At 42.6% G+C, this 27,714-nt stretch overlaps 1 protein-coding gene across 3 annotated transcripts in view; it reads left to right on the top strand.

The window, feature by feature from the left end:
- The window catches only part of MYO16 (myosin XVI), a 615,221-nt gene that overhangs the window by 131,493 nt on the left and 456,014 nt on the right, over window positions 1–27,714 (top strand). For 2 of the 3 annotated variants that reach the window (XM_023253136.2, XM_045055816.1), the window contains exon 2: window positions 19,526–19,789. In XM_023253136.2, the coding sequence (XP_023108904.2) occupies window positions 19,564–19,789 (226 nt within the window). In that variant the 5' untranslated portion in view covers window positions 19,526–19,563. Of the gene's footprint in view, window positions 1–19,095; window positions 19,248–19,525; window positions 19,790–27,714 lie in introns of those variants that run through there. The other variant, XM_045055813.1, reaches the window with a different exon arrangement.

Consider the following 27,714-nt stretch of genomic DNA (forward strand, 5'->3'; position numbering starts at 1 on the left):
TATATGGGTCTGACGTCAGGCTGGAGATGTCTATTTAGAGACATGGGGTAATGAACATACTGGTTTTATTTCAGCCGTGCTGCAGGAGGAGCTAGGCAACGGGGATACATGGCTCAGGTCCGACACTTCTGGGAAGCAGATAGACGAAAGGCGTTCACAAAGGGAGGAGGAGGTCTTTGGTCAAGAACACGAGCATCACAGTGTCAGAGGCAGGGTCTGCTGAGCAGCCGGTGTGATGTGACAAGATTAGGACACATGTTTGAGGAGGATCTACTGGGACAACAGGCAAGGAGCAGTGTCAATGGACAAAGTGAGTGGCATTCAGACCGCAGTCTCTTGAGCCATCATCGGAGAGGAGTTGAAGACCACTGTGTGCTTTTTTTTTTTTTTAATGTTTTATTTTAATTTTTGAGAGACAGAGCAGGAGCAGGGAAGGGGCAGAGAGAGAGGGAGACACAGAATCGGAAGCAGGCTCCAGGCTCTGAGCTGTCAGCACAGAGCCCAATGTGGGGCTTGAACCCATGAACCGCGAGATCATGACCTGAGCCAAATTCGGATGCTCAACCCACTGAGCCACTCAGGCGCCCCAACTATGTGCTTTGGTTTCTAAAAGAAAAAGGAGATTAAGGTCAATTGGTGGGTGGAGATGTGGTTCTCAAAAAAAGGTTTTCTTTTTTTAAGCTAGGAAATACTTGGGTTTTTAATTCACTGTATCTACTTCCTCATCTTTGAAAACTCAAACCCATCTATGCTTCCACTTGTTGTCATTCTAGGCTATGTGTTGGGACTTAAAACAAACAAAAAACCCTTTGAGCATCATCCAATTGCTGGAGAAATTAAAATAATGACAGAATAATGGCAATAATGGTGATGACCTTGAAGTTTCAGAAGAGCCTTGACATAGAGGAAACAGGTTTTCACCAATTGCCACAAATAAACTCATGCGAGATCAGTACCTCTAACATCATGTTCTAAGAGTGGTTGTTATATGGAAACGACCCTCTTGTGCCACGCTTTGAAAACTTCTGTTCCAATCCACAGTAGGGTTATCTTTTTCCTTCTAAGGAGAAAGTGTCATACACGCACCGAGTCTGTTGGAATGATTCTTATTGACATATCTTTCGAAAACTCTCTAGAGGTCGTTGTGGACAGTTCAGTAAACATGTCATCTCTGCAGATAGATGTCGTTAAAAAAAGTGAGTTGGGAGCCGCGCTCCACTTAGAAACAGGATGATACAAAGCCAAAGGGGAATTATGACACTGCATGAATCAATGGTACGTTCTCAGTACTGCTCCCAGTTTTGTTTGATTCAGCATAAAAAAGGTCTTTGGCTCATAGGAAGTGGTCAAGGGAGGAATAAGTAAAAGGCGAAAGCTTCAGGGTCCTCTGAGTAAGGAGAAGATAGAAGAGGCTTGAATTATTTATTGTCTGGAGGGGAGGAGTGACAGCAGAGACAGACATAAATGAATGAATGGTTTTGTGGAAATCAATTGGCCATTCTTTTTCATTCAGGCTTTTAGCAGAAGAGGAAGACACTTATCTAAGTGGCTGAAAACACATCTGACATGGATGAGGGATATGCCTCTTGGAGCCTCGTATTTTAAGCACATAAAAGCCAGTTCTGCGGAGTATCTTTGAGAGGAGAAAATCATTTGAAGGTTGAATTGTTTCCTAAATTTCTGGTTCATTATGCTCTCCTCTGAACCACTTTACCTGTGAGGTTCAGCTCTGGGGACTGACTGAAACCCTTCCCACAGAGCACTCGTGACTAGAATCACACGTCACTTTGCCTTTTCTCATCTTGGGAGATCCTAGACAAGTATTTTTTAAAACATTAAAAAAAATTCCAGTATAATTAACATACGGTGCTAGATTGATCCTGGTCAAGTGTTAACCTCTTTGTTTTCTCATCTGGAATCCATGGAGTAGAAACATGTGTGGTGGGCCACGAAGCCAGTTGACGATGGGCCCAGCAAAGTGTCATGGCACTCTCTGTCCAGGTGAACCGAGGTCACAAGCATGGCCTCGTGGGTGATGGAGGCAGCTTGTGTCTTCCACAGCCACCTGTTACTTATAGGACCACTTGGGCCAGTCTTAGCATGTTTTAACTACTGCCCCGTTTTTTCTGTTTTATCTTTAGTATTTCACTTAATTTCTCTAGGGCTTGGTTCTTGATGTCCTGGTTTGAAAAGTATAGCCAATAACACCATCCTTAGTCACTTTGCTGGTATATGTGGAAGTCAGGAAGTTCATTACTCTCCCCCTCCACTCCCTTTACCCACCATGCATCCCTCCGTCTCTGTATTCAGGACCGGGTCTTCCCTGAATCACCTGCTTATGCTGAGGCTGCACCCGGTCTGGCAGGGTATGGAGCCCCTCAGGCAAAGAAAGAGCAATCATCCATCCAATGAACCTGGTTTGGTGTTAGAACGAAATTCACATTAATAATATCAGGCACATGGAGCGCCTGGTTGGCTTAGTCAGTTACGCGTCCGACTTCGGCTCAGGTCATGATCTCACGGTTCGTGGGTTCGAGCCCCACGTCGGGCTCTGTGATGACTGCTTAGAGCCTGGAGCCTGTTTCAGATTCTGTGTCTCTTCTCTCTGCCCCTTCCTAACTCATGCTCTGTCTCCCTCTGTCTCAAAAATAAATAAACATTAAAAGAAATTTAAAAAAAATTTCTAAAAAAATTTTTCTAAAAAAAATAATATCGGGCATATGTTAATGACACAGTAATATTTGATAAATGAAAATAAGTCATCAATAGTAATTAGTTCACATAATGACCATCATTAATATGCTTTAATGAAACCATCTTTTAAACGGTGTTGCTCTATATTTCCCTGGTATCTACAATAATTTTTTTGTGTTGCAAGTGACCTCTGAACCTTGTAACGTTTAGTACATACTCTGTTTCTTGGCCCCTTCTTAAGGCCCCAGTGTGTTTCTGGACGTGCAGAGACATCAGTCTCATGCAGACCTCCTTGCTCCCCTCCCCATCAGACCTCCCACAGAGTAAGGAGCACCGTCTCACTGGTCTACGTGGACTCTTGGGGTAAAGGCTCCATGGCAGTTCTCACCAATGGTGACTGTGGTGCACACATACTGAGCTGCTTATAAAGACAGTGTGAGAAAGAAATCCTTATAAGGCGTGGGATTAAATTGTCTTGGGCTGGGTCGCTTGGTCGGTTGAGTGTCCAGCTCTTGATTTCGGCTCAGGTCGTGATCTCACGGTTCATGAGTTCGAGCCCCGAGTCTTTCTTCTCCTAATGCTCTCACCTCCCATGCTCTCCATGGAGGTCCTGCTCCGGTGAGGCTGGGACCCTGACGCCTCAGCTCCGAGAAAGCGTGCTCCCACCCCGTCTGTCCTACGAGCTCCTCCATCAGCTTCCTGATTCTCCACAGATCCCACTGCTGTGATTGGACATGCTGTTGACAGGTCCTCACTGGCTCCCTGTGGCAGAGCGAAAAATGGAGGACTGTTTCCTCCCTTAGAAATGTTCTGATTCCACTTGCTGTAGTCTCATTTTCGATTTTCCGCCTTAATGTGTGTTTGGGTTGATCCAAATGAACTCTGCAAATGATTTCTGGTTTTCTGTGATTGCTGCCTTTCTTCTGTTTTTGCCCCCCCCCCCCTGTTTGAAATGGAGAAATGTCTTCTTGTCTTTGAATTTCCAGATTTTGCTTATTATCAGCGTTCAGGTCACATGCCGCGGAGTTGTACTCGGCCTCCAAGTACTCAATTGTCCTTACATCGGAATTAACGTAGCGCTTTATCTGTTTTGCTTTAAAGCTAGGTATGTTTAGGACTGTCCTCTTTACCCTGGGGAATAAGCATTAGGTGTGCAGTGCGGTGACTGATGACACTTGTAGCCATCAAATGTGTGCATACTGAACTTTGCATGTAGCAGGGTCTTCATAGTATATTTGAACGAGTGAATGAAAGGTCGAGTCCCTTGCATGGCAGGCCCCTTGGGGTGCTCTGTGGATGTACCTGTGAGCAAAACTAGAGGCGGTCCTTCCCTAAAGGGGTGCGTGGTCTGTGGGGGGGGGGCGGAGAGAAGGGAAGCGTGTTCACTGAAGTGTCCAGTTAGTCATGGGAATAGGGTTGTATGGGAAACTGCTTCACACCCATGTCAGGTACGTGGAGATGGAAAAATTAAAATGCAAGAATTGGATTCCTTGGTCTGTGCTAGCATCCAAGGGGGCACACTGAACCTCCCTGCTCCAGGAGTGTGCTCTCTGGTCCGGCGGGTCAACACCTTCTGCGGGTGGTCAGCCATGTTGGCATGTGCCCCGTGAGAAGCACAGAGTACTGTCACTGTGCCGGAACTTTCCCTCATGTGTATGAATGCTCAACTGTGTGGTTACATCTTTGTGACCAGGGACATTTGCTTCTACCTTTTTATGTCTTGGTTCATAGCCACGTGCACTGAAGGCCCTCACTTTGTTTACTGAGGACTGACTAACTGACGGGAATGTTCGCGCACAGCATATAGGAGCAGAGGAGGGAAGCTTCCTGAAATTTAAAAATGTATTATTTTAAAATAAGTAATATATAATAATAAATATTCACTATAATTATAACAATAAATATTCACTATGATATAGAAGTTTAAACCTTCCTTCTACTAGTGGAAATAACCTACCTTTTCACGGCAGAAGAGAAAAGAAGTCCGTGCTCTAAAGGGATGTATCCTTTAGCAGGAAAAAAAGAAAAGATCATCATGAACTTCTATGTTATATGAGTCACCTGGTTCCCATTGACAGAAAATCAACTTATAAGGGTTTAAGGTTTAAGCACAGAAGGGAATTTATTGGCTTTCATATGTGGCAAATGGCCCTTGTACCTGGAAAGTCCAATTCAGTTGGCTTCATATACTAATGCATTTGGAATCTGGGGGCTTTAACTTATATTATTTTTTCTGTCTCTGTCTGTCTCCTTTTTTTCTCTTTCTGTTTCTGCCTCTATTTTTCTCTTTCTCTGAGTCAGAAGATAGGAGCCTTGATAGCACATATCTACATCCTAGTGGATTGATAATAAAAAATAAGACAGGGTCTTTTTTTTTTTAATCTCCTTATGTTCATCTATTAAATCTCATGGAAGAGTCCTGAATTGTCCACACTATGATCATATCCCGTACTGGGACCAGTCATCGATCTTCAATGTACAGGCCATTGTGATGGGCCCAACCTAGGTCATCTTTCCAGCCCTGCAAGTTGAGTTGGGTAGCCTTTGTAATAACCCCACTAGGACCATGTGCAGGGAGAGAGGGGAGGTGATTTCCAGAAGGAAGGTTCTCCCAGAAGAAATAATGGGGCTCACTGATAGTCTCAGATTCTGTACCAGAGTAACAGAAAGTCATGAGTAAAGATGCAAGGCATGGAAAAGACTGGTTCGTTTGTATGGTGCACTAATTAATAATAATATTCAGCGGGCAAGGTGGAACCCAGGGGTGAAGGGCTTGAGGACTTTGATGAGCTTTGTTTCTTATACCATTATTTTAGGTTAGTATTAAGGCAGGCTTTCTCTTTTTTCTTTTTCACCACGAGCAGAGCAGAGTGGTGAAAGAAACCAAGGATGTTTAATGCAATAATTACGACCTGAGATGAGGAGGGTCCTTATGCTGGACATGGGGATGTTTATCTGTGAATCATAGTCTGTGTTTTGACCTTGTGTTTTAAGTTGACCTTGAAGAATTTCTTTTATCTGAATGTACCTTATAAATTACTGCAAAGGGCAGTGGAAATCGTTTAAAAACACAAACTATAAACTAGAAATTCTCTTTTAACCTAGAAACGATGATAGACATTTTAGCATATGATGTTTTCCCCTAAATTTATCCTATTACAAGGAAAGGCGGGGGGAACCAGAGTCTATAAAGCCAAAATTAAATATTAAATGTGCAGTTCAGTTTTGTTTCAGCTCATTTCAGGACTGAAAATATTTTATATCAAAATAGTGTCAGTTATCAAATATTTTATATGAAAGTAACATTTGGAACAAAAATCTTTGCAGGGCTTAGGGAAACGATGAGATAAAAAAAAATTACTTATGGCCATGAAATTACAGTTGCCCTGACACATACACACAAGCTTTCAAATAAAAGTAAATACATTTGGAGAGGAGCTGTTAATGCACAGCATTTGGTCATTGCTGTCTACTTTTTATTTGCAATGCTTGTTTTATAGCACTGCTTCAGGACTTAGGCTAAAGGCATCCAGGAAGCTGCATGATTGACTGGTGGGGTCATGGAGCCAGTCAGGGCTCAGCTTCCTAAAGAGGAACCAGTGGGTTGAAACTGGCAGGTATCCCATTCTGAGACAGTCAGGAACACTAGGGAATTTGCCTATTAGAAACATTGCCCGGCAGGAATAGAGTGAGCAGAGTCTCTTCCAGCCAGAATTAAAGATGTGTGTCTAGGAAAGGTGAAATGTGCGGATGTGGATTAAGAACGGAAAATTGTTTAAAGTTTGGGGGCCCAAACGTGTATATTTGGGGTAGAGGGTCTAAATCTGTTTTATTGAGAATGAACCAAAAGAGAGGTTCTCTTTTGAGCTCCCCAGGAATTCGAGCTTGTCTGAGACTGTTTAATTCCAGAGCATCGCCGTCTCTTGGATGGACAGGGATGTGATCAGAGCCATCTTGGTGACGCCCAGTAGTGGGACCATGGTGTTTAGAAAGGCAGGGCACTCAGGAAAAGTCAGGACTTGATTTTAGCAATATGGCATGCCATCAGAAGCGTTTGAGAACAGCCAGTAGTAGGAAGTTCTGATCTTAAAGGGTCCAGACTTCTCCAGACAAGTTCTCATGAGTGTATATCTGATATAATAGCTAGTTGATATTTAGAGGTGGGGCTCCAAATGACCAGACTCTGGGGATCCTAAATGTCGTTGAGTTGTCTTCTGAAAAGGAGCAGGGTCATTCAGTGCTCTACACATCAAGGTAAATCTTGGTTCTGGGCATTAGCACACGGGCATGATTTTGGAACCACCTATGACACAGTGTAGAGCGGTCATGACATGACCTTCCATCAACCATAGATTTGATTAGACATGTGGGTCCACTTGGATAATGAACCGGAAGCATTACCTCAAGGTGATAACCTTCAGATTTATTGCTACCCTGAAACAAATTCTGGAAAGAATTAGGACTATAAGTCTACCAAAAAGCTGTTTATCATAATCAAATCACTTGTTAATAAGGAAATATTAAATGTACAAAAATATAGGTTGATGTGTAAAAAAAATATACTCCAGAGTATGCAGCAATTTTTATGTCCTCTGTATTTGTTTTATTTCCAATTTAATTTAAAGAGAGAACATCTTTCACATTCTCTCATTAGAAAAGCATGCCCTAATAATTGCACAGAAACTGAAGAAGTGATCCCTTGATATGTAAATGAAAAAATTTAAAGACAGCCAGTAGTGAGATGAAAAGCATTGTTGATTTTCTTAAAAAGAATTTAAATTATTTGAGTCTGTCTCTCCATTATTCAGAGAAATGTTTCAGTGCAGGATTCTACAAAACAGGCGTTGTAGACCTACATCCCGAGATATTTTAGGGCATAGCATCTATATCTTCTTTGCCAAATGTAATTTCTTTTTACTATTTTTCACTCCACGAAGAGGGATATGAACCTGCAGCTTGATTACAAAGATGTTAAAATCTAGCACTTTTTAAAGACTTCAACCCTTCAGAAGAAGTTTTCTTTTTTAAGGCTCTGGGGGAGTATGTTGAAATTGATTATACTCTTGTCTTTGAAAATCCTCACTGTTCCTTTGTTTCATTGTCATTGTATATGCAGTAAAAATAACTCTGGAAGCACATTATAACAATAGATTCTGAGAATAAAGCTTCTGCAAGGACAATGGTTGGGAACATAGACGTGAGTGATTGTGCGCACGCGCACACACACACACACACACATGCACATGCACACACACACACACACAGGTGTGCTCAACACCTGTTTGTGCACATATGCTAATTTCCGCCCCGGACAACTGACTTATGCTTCTCAGACTTCATAACAAACGTTTTATAAAGTGGGATAAGCAAGTTTGCAACTATTTTCATGAAATACTTAAGCCATTTTATTTATTTTAGAAAAAAAATTTTTAGAGAGAGGGAGAGAGCATGTGAACAGGGGAGAGGGATGGAGGGAGAGAGAGAGAGAGAGAGAGAGAGAGAGAGGAGAGAGAGAGAGAGAGAGAGAGAGAGAGAGAGAGAGAGAGAGAGAGAGAATCTTAAGCAGGCTGCATGCTCAGTGCAGAGCCCAATGTGGGGCTTGATCCTGAGCCAAAATCCAGAGTCAGATGCTTAACCAACTGAGCCACCCAGGGGCCCCTAAACTCTATATATTTTTTAAACTCCTGTGATACAGCCCCTTGTGTCTTATTCTCTTTTCCCCCCACTTTTTTTTTATTTTTAAAAAAAAATTTTTTTTTCAACGTTTATTTTATTTTTGGGACAGAGAGAGACAGAGCATGAACGGGGGAGGGGCAGAGAGAGAGGGAGACACAGAATCAGAAACAGGCTCCAGGCTCCGAGCCATCAGCCCAGAGCCCGACGCGGGGCTCGAACTCACGGACCGCGAGATCGTGACCTGGCTGAAGTCGGACGCTTAACCGACTGCGCCACCCAGGCGCCCCCCCCCCACTTTTTTTTTAATGGTGGTAAAACACATAAAATAAAATTTACTAGCTTAACCATTTTAAGTGTATCATTCACTAGTTAAGCATATTCACGCTGTTGTGACACAGGGCTCCAGAAGTTTTTCATCTTTAAGATCTGATACTCTGGGCTCATCAAACAACAACTCTCCCTGTCTCCCTCTTTCCAGCCCCTGGTAACCAGCATTCTCATTTATTTCTGGTAACCAGCATTCTCATTTCTTATTCTCATATATCACACAGTATCTGCCATTTTGTGCCTGGTTTACTTCCTATAGCATATTGTCAGGGTTCATCCATTTTATAGCATGTGGTAGGATTCCTTTCCTTTTTCAGGCTGTGTAATATTCCATCGTATGGATAGACCACATTTATTTATCCATTCACCCATTAGTGACATTTCGGTTGCCTCCATCTCTTGGCCATTGTGAGCTATGCTGCAGTGAACAGAGGTGTTTAAACGTATCTTTAGAGATCCTGCTTTCAGTGTTTTGGATATAACCGGAAGTGGGATTGCTGGACCCTCCGGCAGTTCCATTTTTAATTTACTGTGGAAACTCCAAACTGTTTTCCGTCGTAAACCATTTTACATTCCTACCAAGAGCGCACAAGGGTTTCAATCTCTCCACATCCTTGCCAACACTTATTTTCTGCCCCGCCCTTTTTTCAGGGGTGGGTGATGGGTAAGAGCCATTCTAATGGGTATGAGGTGATGATTTATTGCAGTTGTGATGTGCGGTTCACTGAGAATTGTGAGCTTCTTAATATTCTTAACAAATATGCTTGTTGGAAATTTGTGTTTCATCTTTGGAGAAATGTCTGTTTAAGTCCTTTGCCCATTTTTAAATTTGCTTGTTTAATTTTTAGATTATTGAGTTGTAAGGGTGTTTTTTTATATTTTGGGTATTAACCCCTTATCAGATATATAATTTACAAGTATCTTCCTCCCTTCCTTAGGTTGCCTTTTTACTGTGTTGTGTCCTTCGATGCATAAAAATTTGCATATTCATCCATTTTGTCAATTTTTGCTTCTGTCGGCTGTGTTTGTGGTGTCCTATCCGAGAAATCATTGCCAGGTGCAGTGTCCTAAAACTTCTGTTTTCTTCTATGAGTTTTGTACTTTTGGGTCTTATGTTTACGGCTTTAATAAATTTTTGTTAATTTTTGCATATGATAGAAGGTTAGGGCCCAACTTTATTCTTTTTTAAATTTTTTTTAAGTTTGTTTCCTTATTTTGAGAGAGAGACAGTGCAAACAGGGGAGGGGCTGAGAGAGAGAGAGAGAGAGAGAGAGAGAGAGAGAGAGAATGCTAAGCAGGCTCCGCACTGTCAGTGTAGAGCCCAACGTGGGGCTTGAACCCATGAACCGTGAGATCATGAACTGAGCCGAAATCAAGAGTCCGATGCTCAACTGACTGAGCCACCCAGGCGCCCCCCCAACTTTATTCTTTTGCAGGTGCGTCTTATTATTTCTTGTGCTGCTATGACTTGTAGATTTTGGAAACCTACATCATTAGGTATATTCAGCCTATAGACATACATTTCGCATCTCCAAAAAAATGTCTTCTCGGGGCGCCTGGGTGGCGCAGTCGGTTAAGCGTCCGACTTCAGCCAGGTCACGATCTCGCTCGCGGTCCGTGAGTTCGAGCCCCGCGTCGGGCTCTGGGCTGATGGCTCAGAGCCTGGAGCCTGTTTCCGATTCTGTGTCTCCCTCTCTCTCTGCCCCTCCCCCGTTCATGCTCTGTCTCTTTCTGTCCCAAAAATAAATAAACGTTGAAAAAAAATTAAAAAAAAAAGTCTTCTCTTTGGTGTAAACCGTGAAAGTTAATAGAAAATGAGAGAAAAAATATATATAATCTTACTTGTATTAGTTTGTGTTCCCTAGAAGCAGAGTCTTGGGAGAGGGCTTCAGGAGCACACGGCAATATGCAGAGGGAATGTTCATCAGGGAAATCCCATAGGGAGTGAGGGAAGCAAGGCATAGAACATAAATCGTATACATTTGAGGTCTTTGAGAGGAGGCATCCCCCAAATTGAAACATAAGCTGGTGGAATTGACATCGAATTCGTACCTGTAAATTCAGATAAATGCGCATTCTTACCTACAAACGATAAAATGTATTTTCGTTCTTTTCACGGGGGAAATTGGAGCACTTATTTTTATTTTTATTTCATTCTGATGATTTATTATCCTCATGGAAAAACAGGGTGACAAGTTTTTCTTTATAAGTGTGCCCACAATATGTTGGACCTTTGGCCAGAATCCAGTCTATTCTCAGCCTTTTGAGGTATACTCTTGGAAGACAAAAGCATATCCACCAATATCTAGTTCATTAATTAATAATAATAATAATAATAATAATAATAATAATAATAAAATGAGTCCAGCAAAATGGGCACCATTTGCTAACTTTCTTGCCTTGTTGGTGCCCTGTGGTGACAGCTATCCTGCACCAAACAGTAGGTGGGCAGTGTTCTAAGAAGGGACCGTTCTCATGCTGGTTCCTGGAATTTGGAATCTGCCCTGACCGCAGCATGTCAGAGTCCATCCTGAGTGGTCTTGATGAGCCACGTAATCTCACCTCGACATGTTGCCACAGAATGTGGTTAAAGAAAATGCCAACCTGTTTTCTGAATGCCTGCACTATTTTACGTTCTCAGCATCAAAGTGGAGAGGTCCTGCTTCTCCACATCCTTGCCAGTATTTGGTATTGTCACTAGTTTTATTTTTTTTAAGTTTTTTTAATGCTTGTTTATTTTTTGAAAGAGAGAGAGCGCACAAGCTGGGGAGGGGCAGAGAGAAATGGAGACAGAAGATCTGAAGTGGGCTCCACACCGACAGCACAGAGCCCAACGTGGGGTTCGAACCCACGGACTGTGAGATCATGACCTGAGCCAAGGGTGGACACTTAACTGACTGAGCCACCCACGGGGCCCCCCACTAGTTTTATGTTTGTTTCAGCTCTTCTGATACATGCGTAGTGATGGGTCACTGCTTCCGGTGGGCATCTCCCTAATGGCTGGTGCTGTCGGAGGTCTCTTCCTATGCTTGGCTGTCATCCATCTGTGCCCCTGAAACATCCGTCACTCTTCTGCCATTCTCCAGTTGGACCACCTGCCTTTTTGCTGCTGAAAGTTAAGGCGCGCGCGCGCACGTGTGTGTGTGTGTGTGTGTGTGTGTGTGTGTGTGTGTTGTAGAGGTGATTCTTTTCTTTTTTCTTTTTTTTTAATATCTATTTACTTTTGAGAAAGAGAGAGCGAGAGCACGGGAGGGGCAGAGAGAGAGAGAGAGAGGGAGACACAGAATCCGAAGCAGCTCCAGGCTCCCAGCTGCTGGCACAGAGTCCGACGTGGGGCTTGAACTCACGAACGGTGAGATCATGACCCCAGCCAAAGTCAGACGCTTGACCGACTGAGCCACCAGGTGCCCCAGAGGTGATTCTTTGTGAGACAGGTGGTTACAAGTACTTTTCCCCAGAGGTGCCAGGATGGCACAGTGGGTTCAACATCGACTCGTGATCTCGGCTCAGGTCCTGATGTCACAGTTAAGGAGTCTGAGCCCCGAGGACAGCGCGGAGCCTACTCGGAATTGTCTCTGCCTCTCTCTCTGCCCCTACCCTGCTTGTACTCTTTATCTCTCTCAAAGTAAATAAATAAACATAAAAACAAACAAACAAACAAAAAACAACTGCCTTTCCCCACTTTGCCACCCTGAGCGTGGCTTTCACACAGCCGTGTTGTGTTCTCAGATGAAATCCAATTCATTCTTTCCTTTTCTTTTATGGGCCGTGTTTCCAGGTCAAGTCTAAGGCAGGGCTCAGCGGTTCCATCCTGCAGTCTTCAGGATGCACTGCAGTTTTGTTTTACATTCAGATTCGTGATCCGTTTCGGGTTCATTTCTGTGTGAGGTGTGAGGTTTGGGTCGAGGTTCATTTCTCCCTAAGGGTGTCCAGGGGCCCCACCTTCGCTTTGGGAAGACTCTCCTCTCTGGCTTGCACCTGCACCTTGTCATGGACAGCAGGCCGCCTGTGTGCGGAAGTCTCTGCAGGTTGTCCTTTTCAGGTGCCATTGATCTAGGTGTCCCTCCTGCCAGTACCAATAGCAGAAAATCCGACGGGTACATGTGGCAAAACAGACTTCTTTCCTCCAAAAATCAGAGAAGGGATTGTTTTCAAAGTTGACTTTTGGTACTTCTAATCTCTTTCATTACCTATTATTTTTTATTTGTTTAATTTTTATTTTTTTGAAGTGTATTTATTTTGGGGGAGAATGCATGTGCGCATGAGCAGGGAAGGGGCAGAGAGACAGAGAGAGAGAGAGAGGCAGAGAGAGAATCCCAAGCAGGCTCCACACTGTCAGCACAAAGCCCGATGCAGGGCTCGAACCCACGAACCATGAGATCATGACCTGAGCCGAGATCATGACCTGAGTCGAGATCAAGAGTCAGGCATTTAACCAACTGAGCCACCCAGGTGCCCCTGTGTGTGTCTATTTTTATCTGCAACATGTATCGAAAGGTTTCTAGAGTACTGACAGCGGTTGTGGGAGAGATATATCTTCAGTTTAGCAAAGTACTTCCAATTTTCTCTTTCATAGTAATGGGACAACACTGTCAATCAAATGAGTGTGAAATGATAGGTTTAAATTTTTTTTTAGACCTTAGTAAGGGTGCACGTCAATTCTAGGGTTGAAAATGTAACTTTCTTCTTGTGTGTGTGTATTGACTTGTGTTGATATCAATTCTAACGGCTGAGTCATAGAATGTGTTTGGTTTCTTACGAGGATAACGGTGTTTACAACAATAACTGATTTTTCTTCCTTTTACCCGCGTTAGGACAATTAATTTAATTCATGTAATGATTATAAATCTATCCAAGTTTTTGCTTCTTGAGTCGTTTTTGATAAGATATATTTTTCTGGATATTTTCTGTTTCTCATCTCTTCATCTTTGCTCGGTCCTTATTTCGTTTCTGTCCATTTGTACTGTGATTTTATTATTTTCTTCTTTCTTGTTGGGCTTCCTTTATTGTTCTTTTCTATGAATCACATGTGTTGGTCACTGATGCTAAGAATACAGTCTTTTCTAATATATACATTTAAAGCCGTAGATTTATTTCTGTGAACGGTTTTAGTTTCATCCGTGAAATTATGATCAATGATTGGTTCTAAAAAAGTATTATTTCCATTATGCTTTCTTCCTTATATATGCTTTATTTTGAATCGACTTTGTAAGTTTCTGAACAAGTTGGCAGGTGTGGTTCCACATCTGTAGTTGAAATCCAGTTCTCCAGTGTGTTAAGAAGGTGTCCGTATAATTTCAGTTCTAAAGCATTTTTTGAAATTTGCTTTGCTTTGTGCCCTAAGACAGAGTTAACTTCATAAACCATCCACGAATGTCTGCTCCCCTGAAAGTGGGTCCAAGTTTCTGGAAATGTCCTTGCTTTTACCATTTTTTCTTATCTAGCACTTATGGATAACTTTGCAAAAACTCTCCCGCAGTGAGTGTGCTGTGGCTACATGAAGATTTTGTTTAAATATTAAAAAAAAAAAAACTAATGTGTATTTATTTTTGAGAGAGAGAGAGTGTGAGCGAGAGTGAGCAGGGGAGAGGTAGAGAGGAAGACAGGATCTGAATCAGGCTCTGTGCTGAGTGGAGAGACTGCCGCGAGGCTCAAACTCACAAACCATGAGATCATGACCTGAGCCGAAGTCGGATGCTTCAACCGACTGAGCCTCCCAGGCGCCCCACCACATGACGGTTCTGAGTCTAATGGAGAGGAAGGCATTTCTGGCAGTTGTATCCCCAGAATAATTTCCTCATTTTCCTAGTTGCCTTTTCCTTAACTTTATTCTGTATATTTCTGGCTTGCTACAACACAGCATCGTGAGATCATGGCACGGTGTCTCCAAGACCAAAGCTGCTAGTTTTTACTAGATGTTCCGTAATGATTTCTGAACATAGATCTTTGCTGTTTCCTTCATGTATTTAATTTGCCGGCTCTCAAGTTTTATTTTATGGAGATGCATATTTGCTGAGCAGGGATTTCTGCCTATGGTAAATGTCTGTAAATATTTTTTAGAAGTTTATTTATTTTGAGAGAGGGAGGGAGGGAGGGAGAGAGAGAGAGAGAGAGAAAGAGAGAGAGAGAATGAGAAGAGAGAGAGAATGAGAGAGAGAATATCCCAAGCAGGCTCCGCACTGTTGGCTTGGAGCCTGATGTGGGGCTTGAACTCGTGAACCACAAGATCAGGACCTGAGCCAAAACCAAAAGTCAGATGCTGAACCAACTGAACGACCCAGGCACACCAAACGTCTCTGAATTTTTATCTAGAATTTCAGATTAGCCATGTATATAACCCCCATGCCAAAAGAAGAGTAGGTCAAGTCATAAGCGTTTGCTACCTACTATATGTCAGTGCTGGGTCAGGTTGTAGTAATGCGTATGATATTTCTGCCAGTGATTTAATTAACAACAAAAATATTTAATATCTGCTCTTCCAACTGCTGATAAAACAGTCCAAGTTCGTGCTTTTTGGTGGGGGGCTTATAGATAAATAAAATATATGGTGTATTTTACAAACAGCATTGGTATGAGTATAATATACAGTCTAAGTGTGATGATTGATGCTGTAGAAATATATTTCAGGGCGATAAAAACTTAAAGAGAAAAAGCAAGAAATAGGAATTGGAAATATTGTTAGGGAACAGGTGCAAATAGAAATAAAGGGGCCTGTGAAAGCATCACGAGGTTGGAGATTTTGAGCTAAGACCAGGAGAAGGGAAGGATGCTAACCATTTAGCCTCCCTCCATCAGATGAATGTCCCAGGAACTGGGAACAGCAGGTGCAAAGACCTTGTGCTGGGAACATTCTTGGCACATGGTAGAACCAGAAAGAGCAAAAAAGGGAGAAAGAACTCTCCATATAACACATTCCCTTTTCTTCAGTTCTCTTAACATATTCCATGTATACACACAGATCCTCATGATATATTCCTCATAAAAATAATTACCGTTCATTGAGTATTTACTTTGTGCCGGACATTTTTTTTTTTGCAAACTATCTCCCATTTTTTAAGTATCCCAGCAAACTTCAAACACCAGCTCTTTTTTATTTATTTCAAGCATCTTAGAAATGTTGAAAATTTCACCCCAGGTCATAAGTAGAAAATGTGATACCTACAATTGGAACTCAGTTTTAGTTTTTCTAGTTTTTCTGTTATTTAACATTACCTTCTACAAGTGAATAATTTTGATGATTAGGAATTTAAAGCATATGGTCTCTTGTCTGCTTCCTATGATGACTCAGACTCAAATATATATATATATATGTATATATATATATATATATATATATATATGAAATATATATATATTTAATGGCTAACACACACATACACACACACACACAGTTATGCTTAATGTTATAGTTATTTTCTCTTGAGATGTGGGTAATTCTTGATGCTGCTTCTCTTACACCTTGGGGGTCTTTCTGGAATATCTTTTCCTGAGTATTTGTGATTCCGATGCAAGAATGAAGCCATGAGTCTCCATGGTGGGCTTGATGCAGTGGTTGTGTGGAAGCTGGCCCCCACACTGAGGTGGAGAGAGTATATATTCTCATCTCTCTGTTTAGTAATGCGACAGTGGTAGCTTGGAATTGACTGTGAACTGTGCACCGTGGTAATAGGCAGACATGACAAGTCAACGATTTCATTCCCACTCCACCCCTACTGACTGTTACAAATTTGCTAGAACCCCACTTGGTAGGTAGCAATGGTCCAGTCCTGTCATTCAAAATTCTGCAGAGCTTTGGATGTTCCCTTGATCACCATTTAACACGGTCGGAGAAAACCAAACAAACTTCTGAACCACGGCACCCTCTAGCTAGGGTGATGTTAATTTCTGGAAGAGTTAAAACCCAAAATAGCAACGCCTAACTACAATTGAAGTGAAATTCTTTGTCAGATGAAAAGTTAGGACAGGGGCTGGTTCGTGGCAGGTGCTCCAGGGAGCCATGGGGGGGGACCGAGGCTCCTTACCTGGGACCATCTTCGCTATGTGGTGTCCACACTGCCATATCCATAGGCTGTAGGAGGTTTAGAACATGTTAAAGTGCATGTGGGCTTTTTTTTTTTTCCGTTTTATGAGCCAGCCCTGGGAAGGTCAAAACTGACGTCAACTTACGTGTTTAAGGAGAAAAGAGAACGGGTTTCCCTAGTCAGTCTCTGCCGCAGCAATGAAAATATGCTCTGTTTTACTACAGCACGTGCCCTGTATCCTAAGGAACTCACGTATGATTGTGAGAAGGTGGTTTGTGTGAAGTGGAAATGGTGTTAGTGCACGCGTAGCCTTTGGTGGGTGAAGAACGCCAAAATAGTGGGAAAGAATTAAAGTCTTTTCCGGGGAAGAGCCCTCACTCAGTCCAGCCGCCGGGCAGGCAGAACCAGGTCAACTCTGCTACAGGACAATTGAGACCCAGTGCCTGCCCGGGACCCCCCGCCCGGGGAGGCCAGCCAGCCTTGTCCAGCTCAGACACAGTAGTTCCTCTTCAGCCGCACCCCCCTGCCTGCCTGGCCTGCCCAGACTGTCACCTGAGGTGCTAATGACTGCTATTCTTAGTGCCCTGGTGACCAAGTTCCACAGGTTCTGGGTAGCCTGCCTCAAAACTCCATTTACCATTACTATGTCATTTTTAGTGTGGTGTCTTACAGACTGACTACAGCACATATACATGATGCAGCTGGTCCATCCAGAATTAGACAAAAAGAAAGTCACAATGCCCGCTGTGCTTGTAGAACGTAAAATAAATCTCAAAGTTCAGACCATTTAAAGTCAAAGCATGGGGAATTATTTGACAAGAAAATATGTGAAAAATTAACATTTTATACATGGATGGACGTGGAAGTTCACAGCCTCGGCCTCCGATTTTCCGAATCGTAAGAGAATTAATTTATGAACATCCCTCAGCGCTCCTTTCTGACAGACCGAGAGGGCTGCTCAATAAATCATGAGCTGACACTACAGACTCCTTCAGAGTTAATTGAAAATTTCACAGGAAGGTTTTTCTCATGAGCGGAACACTAGAGGACTGTTGTGTTGATTGGGTTATCCTGCACCTTCGACTGCCTGCTGATCAGCACGTAACACTCTGTGAGGTCACTGGTCTGACCCTCTGGGTTTTCCCGTGGTTCTGCTGATTCCCTGGGCACCTGCTGACAAATCAGGAAGGTCACGGGAGTCACAGTGTCCCGGGAACCCACGTACAGTTTTCCCTACAGGTTGCAAAGCAGAGAATCTTTCCTGCCGTTGTTAATGAGCTGTCCCAGAGGATCTGTTTGTGACGGTGATCCTGGCTTTTATCACACAGCCTTCAGAGTGATTTGTCATTATTTCAGAACTGCTGCTGTCTCTCTGTGGTTAGGTCACTGGAAAGGGAATGCTTTATGTATAGTGTTTTTTCCAACACCACACTTACAAATACTCACAACGATGGAGATGTTTATGAGATTAGTACGATTCTAAAATGTTGTCAGATGCTAAAAAACGACCAAAACAAAATTTCCCAACTCTGCCTCTCCCCTGTCCCCCTTATGGATGTTAAGTATCTGGCTGTCGGGAATCCCCGGCTCTTATTCTGTCCTTTTCTTGAGCCTTTATGGAACATTTGTGGCTGTCACGGAGTCCTCTTTTTGGTCTTGGACAAATCACAGCCTCGCTCAACTTCGTTTTCCTTACTTGCAGAAGAGAGATGGTCTTGCCTGGCGGTTGTGAGAATGACACTTTGCAAAGCCTCAAGCGAGACAGAAATGGAATTTGCACTGTCACAACTTGGTGCCCTTTCAGAGGAATTGGGCACATCTCCAAAGATGAAGAAACAGACCCCTTTCTGAGTGATCTTTCCAGATATAGTGTATGATCAACCACACTTTGGGGCACGCGTCGCTACTTTTACTTGCTTGAGACTTAAGATCATAGATATCTGAATGGAAGAACATGCAACGCTTATCTGAGCCTGTGCATTACATTCTAGAATTTTCAGTGTTAATTTTCTGCCAAGAGTAACATTTATTCTAGTGGTAAACATGCGGGTCTGCATGATTCCGTTGCAGGTGTTTTGAGTGGCATTAATAAGGAATATCCTAGCGAAAGAAAGGGAAGATTTTCAGCTTCAAGATGGAGAGCTCACTTTGTCAATCACTATGTTAATAAGACAGAGACCACAACGGCAACAGTTCTATCCATGATTTTGAATTGCCAAGAGAAAAATCTGTTTCATTGCTGAACCATTATTAGGTCTCTTAGAAAGGGATATTACCAATCACTAAGAAAAGTGTTTAGCAATATGTTGGTGGAAAATATCCAGGGTGTCACATGAACAGTTGCTAGGCTACATAGGTTCTATTCCATTAGATACACAGAGTCATCGGGATATACAAAACCAGGGTTATTAGGCTGTGCTCAAAGACTGGGAATGGCTCTCTGCCAGAATTTCACACACAGTTTAGTTGGCATTATTCAACGAAGGGGCTTTAATGCATCGGTAAAACTTTTCGGCCTTTACAAAAACAGTAAGGATGGTTTGCCAGTAATTGCGTTGTGCAAAGCCACACATCTGTCTCTAATTTTCTTATTTGTTTTATCACCATGCAATGTTGAGTGTGACACCAGTTCCCTTCGCTTCTCCCCTGGTCTGTAAGCTGGCCTGCGTGCTTGCGTGCCAAGCACAAAGGGGAGTGAGTGAGTTTCTGACCTCTGGGGTGGGTAATGGGAAATCGAGCGTGCTCTGTGGTGCTGCTGTATTGTCGTGACAGTGGGTCCACTGACTTTCTCACCGTGTGTCTCGTAGGTTGCTTTCAGCTATGTAACGTGTTTCGAACCCATGAGATGGAAATTGACCAGTGCCTGCTGGAGTCCCTTCCCCTCGGCCAACGGCAGCGGCTGGTGAAACGCATGCGCTGTGAGCAGATCAAAGCCTACTATGAAAGAGAGAAGGCTTTTCAGAAGCAGGAAGGGTTCCTGAAAAAGCTGAAGCATGGGAAGAATCAAAAAGTTCATTTTAACCTCGCTGACATGATACAGGATGCAATTATCCACCACGATGACAAAGAAGGTACAGGGCACACACATTTTCTGGTGTGGGTTTCCTGGTGGGGAGATGAAGGGTAACATTTCTTCTAAATATTTGGGGCTTTTTACTGAAGGTCTGAAATCGTCCAGGGAAAATCCTCTTTCTTTCTTTTTTTTTTTTTAATTTTTTTTAACATTTATTTATTTTTGAGACAGAGACAGAGCATGAATGGGGGAGGGGCAAAGAGAAAGGGAGACAGAATCGGAAGCAGGCTCCAGGCTCTGAGCCATCGGCCCAGAGCCCGACGCGGGGCTCGAACTCACGGACCGTGAGATCGTGACCTGAGCTGAAGTCAGAGGCTTAACCGACTGAGCCACCCAGGCACCCCAAAAATCCTCTTTCTAATGAACACAGTTAAGAACTCCAAGTCTCTTAGTAAAATGAACAAAATGCAAACTTTTGGTGAAATTATTGTATATATATTTTTTTAAAGAACTGCCTACCTGGAAAGCATGTGATTTCCCCAATTTTTAATGAACCTTTTTCTCCCCCCCCCCCAATGAAATTGTTTCCTTTGAGGATGAGATTGTGCTGCAAAATTCGTTATTGTCTCCTTCATGGGTAGGTATACCAGAGGAATAGGAGGTAGCTCCTTTTTTGTTATTCGTATTTCACTTATAGCTCTTCATGTAACAGCCATCTTCTCTGTGGAGCTGGAAGCACCTCGAGGGGCATTGGCGCTCTCAGCCAGGTTCACTGGGCCCTTCTGCTGGTGCTGGTACCTTCTGGTGCTGTTGAGTGAAAAATTGAAGCAGTTTGTTCAAGTTCACCAAGCAGTGGTTGTTGGAACAGGTCTAAATTAGAATGCAGGTAGACATAAGCCCTATATTGATTTAAAAGGAATGCAACCACAAAGTTTCTTGGCAAAGTTATAAAGTCTCTTGTGTAAAGTATCAACAGGGCAAATAATGCCTCAGTTTGGGTTAAAAAACTTAAGAATGGTAAAATAATAAACCCAGAGAACAAGAGGAACTATTTAATATATGTATAATATGTAACACTTATAATAAGATGTAATATTAGGGGAAGACATTGAAGACATAAAATCTGAATTAATGCTGAGGTAGGCATGTCACTTGGGTGGTCAAGAACAGGAAGAGATATGAATCCTGTCTTTAGAAAACCTCTAATCTCAGTAGAGGGGGGAAAAGTCCTCATAATAAAGTAGAAAACGATCAGTAGAAATGAAGTCTGGTAGAATGGGAGTGGTTGGTGGTAGAAGGTGTTTTTTCGAGGGCTCTGAAGGAAGGAAAGCCAAAACCACACTTGGGCAGTGTGGCCAACAGCTGCCAGCGTGAGTTCTAGGCATGGAGATTTGTCAGAAAGGGGCAGGGGTGAAGAGGGCGGCTGCTAAACTGGTTTCCAGGAGATAGGATTATTGTGGATACTTCACACCCTGAAGCAGAACACAATGGGAGCCATTGTATGTTCCAAAGAAGAAAACTCACATGCTGCAAGTAGTGTTTAGCAAATATTAATCAGGGGTGTTTACCTGTAGGATGGATTGAAGGGTAAGGGTAAGAAGTATGGGTAAAGACACCGACTGAGAATCCAGGGATGGCAAGTCAGTGTTAGAGTGAGCTGGGTTCGGATAGTAGCAGTGAGGATAGGAACCAAAGAACTAACTCAGGAGCTGTATTTCATAGGAAAAAGTATATTAATTTATCAAATATTTATTGAGTCTTTATTATGCAGCAGGCAACTGCAAAGGAAGCAAAATCTGGCTCTGGGATGCCCAACTGTCTAGTGTGTGTGACCGTAAATAATGAGGTAGAGTTAGGTATACAATATGGTGGACAACGAGGAATATGGAGGGAGGAAGACCAGAAGGAGGTGGGGAGTTGGGCATATGGATATCTGAGGAGGAGCATTTCGTGTGAGTGCAGAGCCATGAGGGGGAGCATCCCAGCCTGGGGCGGGGGCGGGGGGCGGTGGGAACCAGTGTGGTGGGAACAGAAAAATAAATGAAGACGATGGAAAGCAAGAAGCCAGCAGGTAGGGACTGCAAGGGTCAGGGAAAGCATTTTGGCTTTTGTGCTCAGTGAGTTCTGAAGCCAGTGGGGGGTCTTGAGCAGAAGAGAGACCTGGTAGCACATAGGAATTAACAGAATCAACCTGGCTGCTGCACTCGGACTTTAATGAGGAATCATGAGGGAGAAGCAGAGAAATCGGTTTAGAGCCTTTGTCAGTGAGCTGGGCACGAATGGGTGGCTTGGACCAAAGTGGAGCGAGGGTGTGCTGAGAAATGGCCCATTGGGGATGTACTTTCAGGGTAGAGCGGACAGGAAATGCTGATGCGGAGTGTATCAGTTCACACTGCTGCCATAACGAATGACCACTGCTTCAGTACGTGATTGAAGAGGGTGTGAGTGCCTCATCTTATAGTTCCAAGGGTCAGAAGTCCAGGATGGGTCCCGCTGGGCTGAAATCCAGGTGTCATCAGGCCGCAGTGCTTTCTGTGGAGGTTCCAAGGGAGGATCGCTTTCCTTGACTTTCCCAGTGTCCAGGGGCCATCGTGTTCCACCAGTCATAGCCCCTCCTCCACCTTCAGAGTCGGGAAGGGGCGCTGAAGTGTCCCTCTCCTGCTTGGAATTTCTCCTGTTTCTTTTTCTGTCCTTGTGTCTCTCTGACTGAATCTTTTGCCGCCTTCTTCCACTTCCAAGGTGCATGTGTTTTCAGGGCCATGGGCTCACTTGGATCATCTAGAATAATCTCCCTGTTTTAAGCTCAGCTCATTAGCCGCCTTAATTCCTTTCCCCAGATACTATACCATATTCACAGGCATAGCACCGAAGGCAAAATTATGGAACACAAGTCCTACCTGCCACAGGGAGTAACAGACTCCAGGATAACAGCAAGTTTGTCCTGGCCCAAACAACTAGGAGAATGATGTGTTCTTAGAAGAGTTAGGGGTGCGTCTAGGAAGTCAGAACGGGAGGGGGTATCATCAGTGAGAGCGGTATTCCTGGCCACCTCCTGGTAGATGGCCACCTACTCGTTGTATCCTCAGGTGGTGGAGACAGGTAGCTCTGGTCTTTTCCTCTTCTTGTAAAGGCACTAATCCCATCATGGAGGCTACACCTCATGGTTTCATCTAGCCCTAATTTTCCTCCCAAAGGCCCCAACTCCTGATATCATCACAGTGAGTTTTAGGGCTTTCATATATGACTTTGCGGGGTGGGGGGGGCACAAAAACTCAGTCTATCGCAGATGACATACTAATTCTATCCTTGGACCTGGCCTAAGTATGAACAAATGAAATAGTACTTTTTTTTGAGTCTCTCATGTACCTTGGAAACTCCCATATGAGTACCAATAGACTTCACAGTTTCACAGGAAAAGTATTAATTTCTGCAAATTAAAAAAATTAATTGCATTGAAAAAGGTAAGCAATTTCTTTAGAGGCAGTATAATCTCTCTAGCATATGTTGTACTTCTAGAAAGGTAGTCAGGAAAAAGTATTTATTCAATTATGGTAGTCATATTTTCAATTATCTTGAAACTACTCAAATAGTGAAATGTACATGTTTATGAAATTGAGACAAAGATATTGCCATGAGAACCAACTTTTTCCATTTAAATTATTATTTCAAACTTTATAGTTCTACCTTTGTGTAAACAAATACATTTTCTATCATAATTCCAAGGCTGAGTGTAAAGAATCAAATATACTTTTTCAAAGGACAACATATTGTTCATGCTTAGGTTTGTATTATATCATTGAGAAGCAATTCAGAATTTTTGTTTTATTTTCTAAATGTTGCATTTTTGTAATTTCAAATTTAGTATCTTCAATGCTTTATTGTTCTCTTCTGAGAGTTGGTGATACTTCAGTGTTAATTTGTCAATTTAATGTACTACATCAATGTAAAATGTGTTCGACATTCTTTTCCATCTAAAAAAATGTTCTACATTTTGTTTTAGGGTTTTTAATTCACTTTCTTTGACATATACCATGCAAAAGGAAAAGAGAAAGGGAGAGGGAGACACAAAGAGAAAGACAGAGTGGGAGAGCTAAGGACACAGAGAGGAAGTGTCTACGTAGAGAAAATGTAAATGGAATGCAGTTCCTCTGTTAGAATTTCTCCTCCCAAATATCAGTCAGCTTTTACTAACTAATCCACAATATGTTCTTACTAAATGCAGAATAAATGCAACAGAGTGACTTTATTATGCTTTTAGTATCTAGCACTTTGCAGGCTTACTCTGTGCATGTCTATAATTTAAATGACTTTTGTCACTTCACTGTCCTGATGAACATATGCAGTAGGTTGGATTTTCTTCCTGTGGTATGAGTGCAGATATTGAGCCTTACAAGAAATAATTGCTCTCTCAGGTCTACCTGAGTTAAAAAACCATCTTTTTGTCCACAACAGCATCCTGTCTTTCAAGTCGGCTTCTTTTTTTTTTGTTGTTTTGTCTGTTTAACAATTTTGCTGAGGTATAATTGGCATACAAACAGCTGTATACATTTAGTGTGTACAACTTGATGAGTTTGGAGAGAAGTATACACTTGTGAAGGCATCACCAGAATGGTCATAAACTTACCATTTTCCCAAATTTCCACCAGTCCCTTTATTTAAAAAAAAAATTAAATGGTTTCTTCTTTGGTGGTGAGGACATTTAACACATCACCTCTCAGGTTGGCCTTGGATGGTAAGTGAACTAAACTATCAACCACACAAGTGGGTTTGCCTCCACTGCCATTTGGAATCCTTTCTTCCTCTTGTCTGGTTGAATTCTCCTTACTGTCAAAGGAATGGACAGGGGTGGGGACAGACATTCTTTATGCTGTGATGTTTTCCCTCCATTTCTGCTCATACCCTTCCCCATGCCCCCCTTTTTGGTTATAATTTAAGAAGACTTATTAACTTATATGCCAGATATTTTCTGAGAGTCCCTTTTATTCCAGTCACAAGAGAACTTGGAAGTGTAGTTGCAGATTTGTAATGTCCAGCTTCACTTAGATCAGAAGTTGACTCTTAGGAAGAATCAAATTATAACAATGTGAAACTCTGTTTCCTTCTCTTACCCCTCAGATGCTGGCCCCAGTTTCCATGGAGGGCTGAGGTTAAGGGCCGTGGTGTAATGCTCTGACTGTAACTCTCTCCTCTTTCCACTTGTTTTTCCTAGAAGGTGTTACCTTTTCTCATTTCATTCCCTGTCCCCCACTCCAGTGATTCCCAAATCTGCATTCAGACCTTTCTGCTGAGCTCCAGATCCTTACATTCCTTACTTGTCACCTTCACCTTTGAATATCCTTCCCTATCTCCTCCCAAACCAAAATTTCTTCTTCTATTCTTTACTTCAGTTAATGTCACCTTCATTCGCTTCTGGCCCCAAAATCTTGAAGTTGTGTTGATTTTTAAAAATTTATTTATTTTAAGAGAGAGAGAGAGAGAGACTGGCAGGGGAACATGGGAGGGAGAGTGGCAGAGAGAGGGAGAGGGAGAGGGAGAGGGAGAGGGAGAGAGAAAGAGAGAGAGAGAGAGAGAGAGAGAGAGAGAGAATCTCAAGCAGGCTCTGCACTGTCAGCACACAGCCTGACGTGGGGCTTAAACTCATGAACCATGAGATCATGACCTGAGCAGAAACCAAGAGCTGAACACTCAAGCAACTGAGCCACTCAAGCTCCCCAAAGTTGTGTTGATTTACATACAAATTTGTAAAACACTGATGCCTGTACCGCCCCTGAATTATTCACAGAAGTATTATCTGCTTGCATATTATCTAGAGCCCTCTAAGAATATACCTAGAATGTAGCAGATACATTAGTCCAATATGTATTGAATTATCTATTGATGGGTGGACAGCTTACTTAGACATTTATAAGTAAATCATTAGGACCAAGTTTTCTCTCCCCTTCCCACCCATACCCCCAATGTGTAGTCTTGGGTCAGAGAATAAACTTCACATATTTCTTAAGTGTTTCACACATGAAACTTGAAATGAGGCTTCCCTTTGACTTAGCACTGGTGGGTACTTAGATGAGCCCTCTCCTTGTATTTGCTAGGACTGATGCAGAGGTTAAAATGATAAAGCGGGTGATTACTACATACATTTATTTATTTTTTAAAATTTATTTTCTATTTATATTTTAATGTCTAGAGTATAAATGTAAAAGGAGCCAATGATAATATTTTGCTGCTACCATCCTATCTATGTGAAGATGACCCTTCTGCCATGGCCCTGGTTCCCGGTGGTGGCTTTGGATTTCTACGGAATGCAGCCTCATTCTGTCTCCCTAACCTCCCCATATCCAGCTGCACAAGTAGGCAATGAGAAAATGTGACAGCCAATAAATGGATTTAATTTGACCCCTAGAGAAATTGAAACCAAGACTCTTCCACCTTTAGAGTGGGGTCAAAGCCACCCAACAGATATCCAATCCTGGTCCTCTATATGCATTTACTATGAACATAATTGAGTGTGATGTGTTAACTACTCTACAAGAATACGTACTTCTAGAACTCAAAATTAGGAGTATATACTTGGCATTGAATGTAGATAGACCCTCCCCGAAAGGGTGGGATTCAGCCAATACGAATGTCTTACATATTGGATACTTGGGATTGGAAATATAAAGCATCATCCCGTCTTTAAGGAAGAGGTTGGGGAAAGGAACATTCTCAGCGAAAAGATGAGCGGTATACTGCTGTCTCTACCTTCCATGATCTAGAATGGTACCACATGTGGGCAGAGGGAGAGAAATGACAGCTTTATTAGAACCATTTCCATCTTGTTGATTTCTCAGTGATCTGGGAACAGAAACTATGAATGAACCTGTTCTCATTTGGCAAAGGAGGGCCAGCATTTTGGAAGAGGTAGCTCAGGTAAGATATTACGTGGGGCAGACACAGGAACCAAGGGACCACTTCTAGAATTTAAGTAAAAGGATGCGTTTTTTGGCTCCAGGCATATGTTCACATCAGAAATCTGGAAGGCTAAATGAATATTGCTTGTGGACATGCTGAATCCAGAAGCCCAGGGCATTTGCGAGTTTCACGGAGAATTTTCCAGAGTGATCTTCACTGGACTATGATGCTTCCAATTAATAGGTAATAGTGGCTAGGTAATTAAAGGGACCCATTTCAGAACGAGTTATAGAATCATAAAGAGCTGGAAATTAAGTGCAGTTAAAATCTGAGGGATTCCGTATGAATTTAATGAGTAGCTTAGTATTTCGCCAACACCGAATTCATATTCCTGACAAGTATTAATTATTTTAACCGCCTGCTTTGTAGCCGCAACTTTATCAGGTACTGTGAAAATAATTGGGGGAAAAAAAGAGAGGAAGAAGCATGCTGCATAGGCTTTTATAATCTTAATGGAAAGATACACTGTCCTTTAACAAACAAACTGAAATTGATCTCTTTAAAAGGAATCACGGAGGGCATTCACTGGGGTGAGGTTCAGATGAGATGAATCTGAAAATGCTCTGTGGGAAGATTTTCATTTGGTAGAAGGGGAGAGAAGGACACTTTGGCTGCAAAAAAACAGCTGGAATGCAGGGACAGAGGCAGAGAAAGGCAGGTGTTTGACGGAGAGCATCTTGAGGGAAGCATCGTCGGGGGTTAGCATCAGTGGTCCTAACCCGGCAGTCGGGAGGGCGGGTCATTTCCTCCCCTGACAAGATGAGCTGTGTGAGCCTGGCCAGGGCATTTTCTGTGCCCTGAAAATAAGGTTGAGAGGCAGAGCAAACCTCTCAGAAGTGGCTGTGAGGATTAGTTAGGTAACTCACGCAGAGGACTTCTGTCACGCAGGTGACATCTGTCATGTCTTATTACATGCACAGTCAGTGTGTTGGCCACTGTTTGGGCTCAGAAGAGAATTAGGAGATAGTGTTGCAACAGTCACGAGTGGCTGGTAATGACCCTGACTGGCGTGGGGTTCAAAGACAATGGCAG

The sequence above is a fragment of the Felis catus genome, chromosome A1, assembly GCF_018350175.1.
Source record: "Felis catus isolate Fca126 chromosome A1, F.catus_Fca126_mat1.0, whole genome shotgun sequence".
Classification (NCBI taxonomy): Eukaryota; Metazoa; Chordata; class Mammalia; order Carnivora; family Felidae; genus Felis; species Felis catus.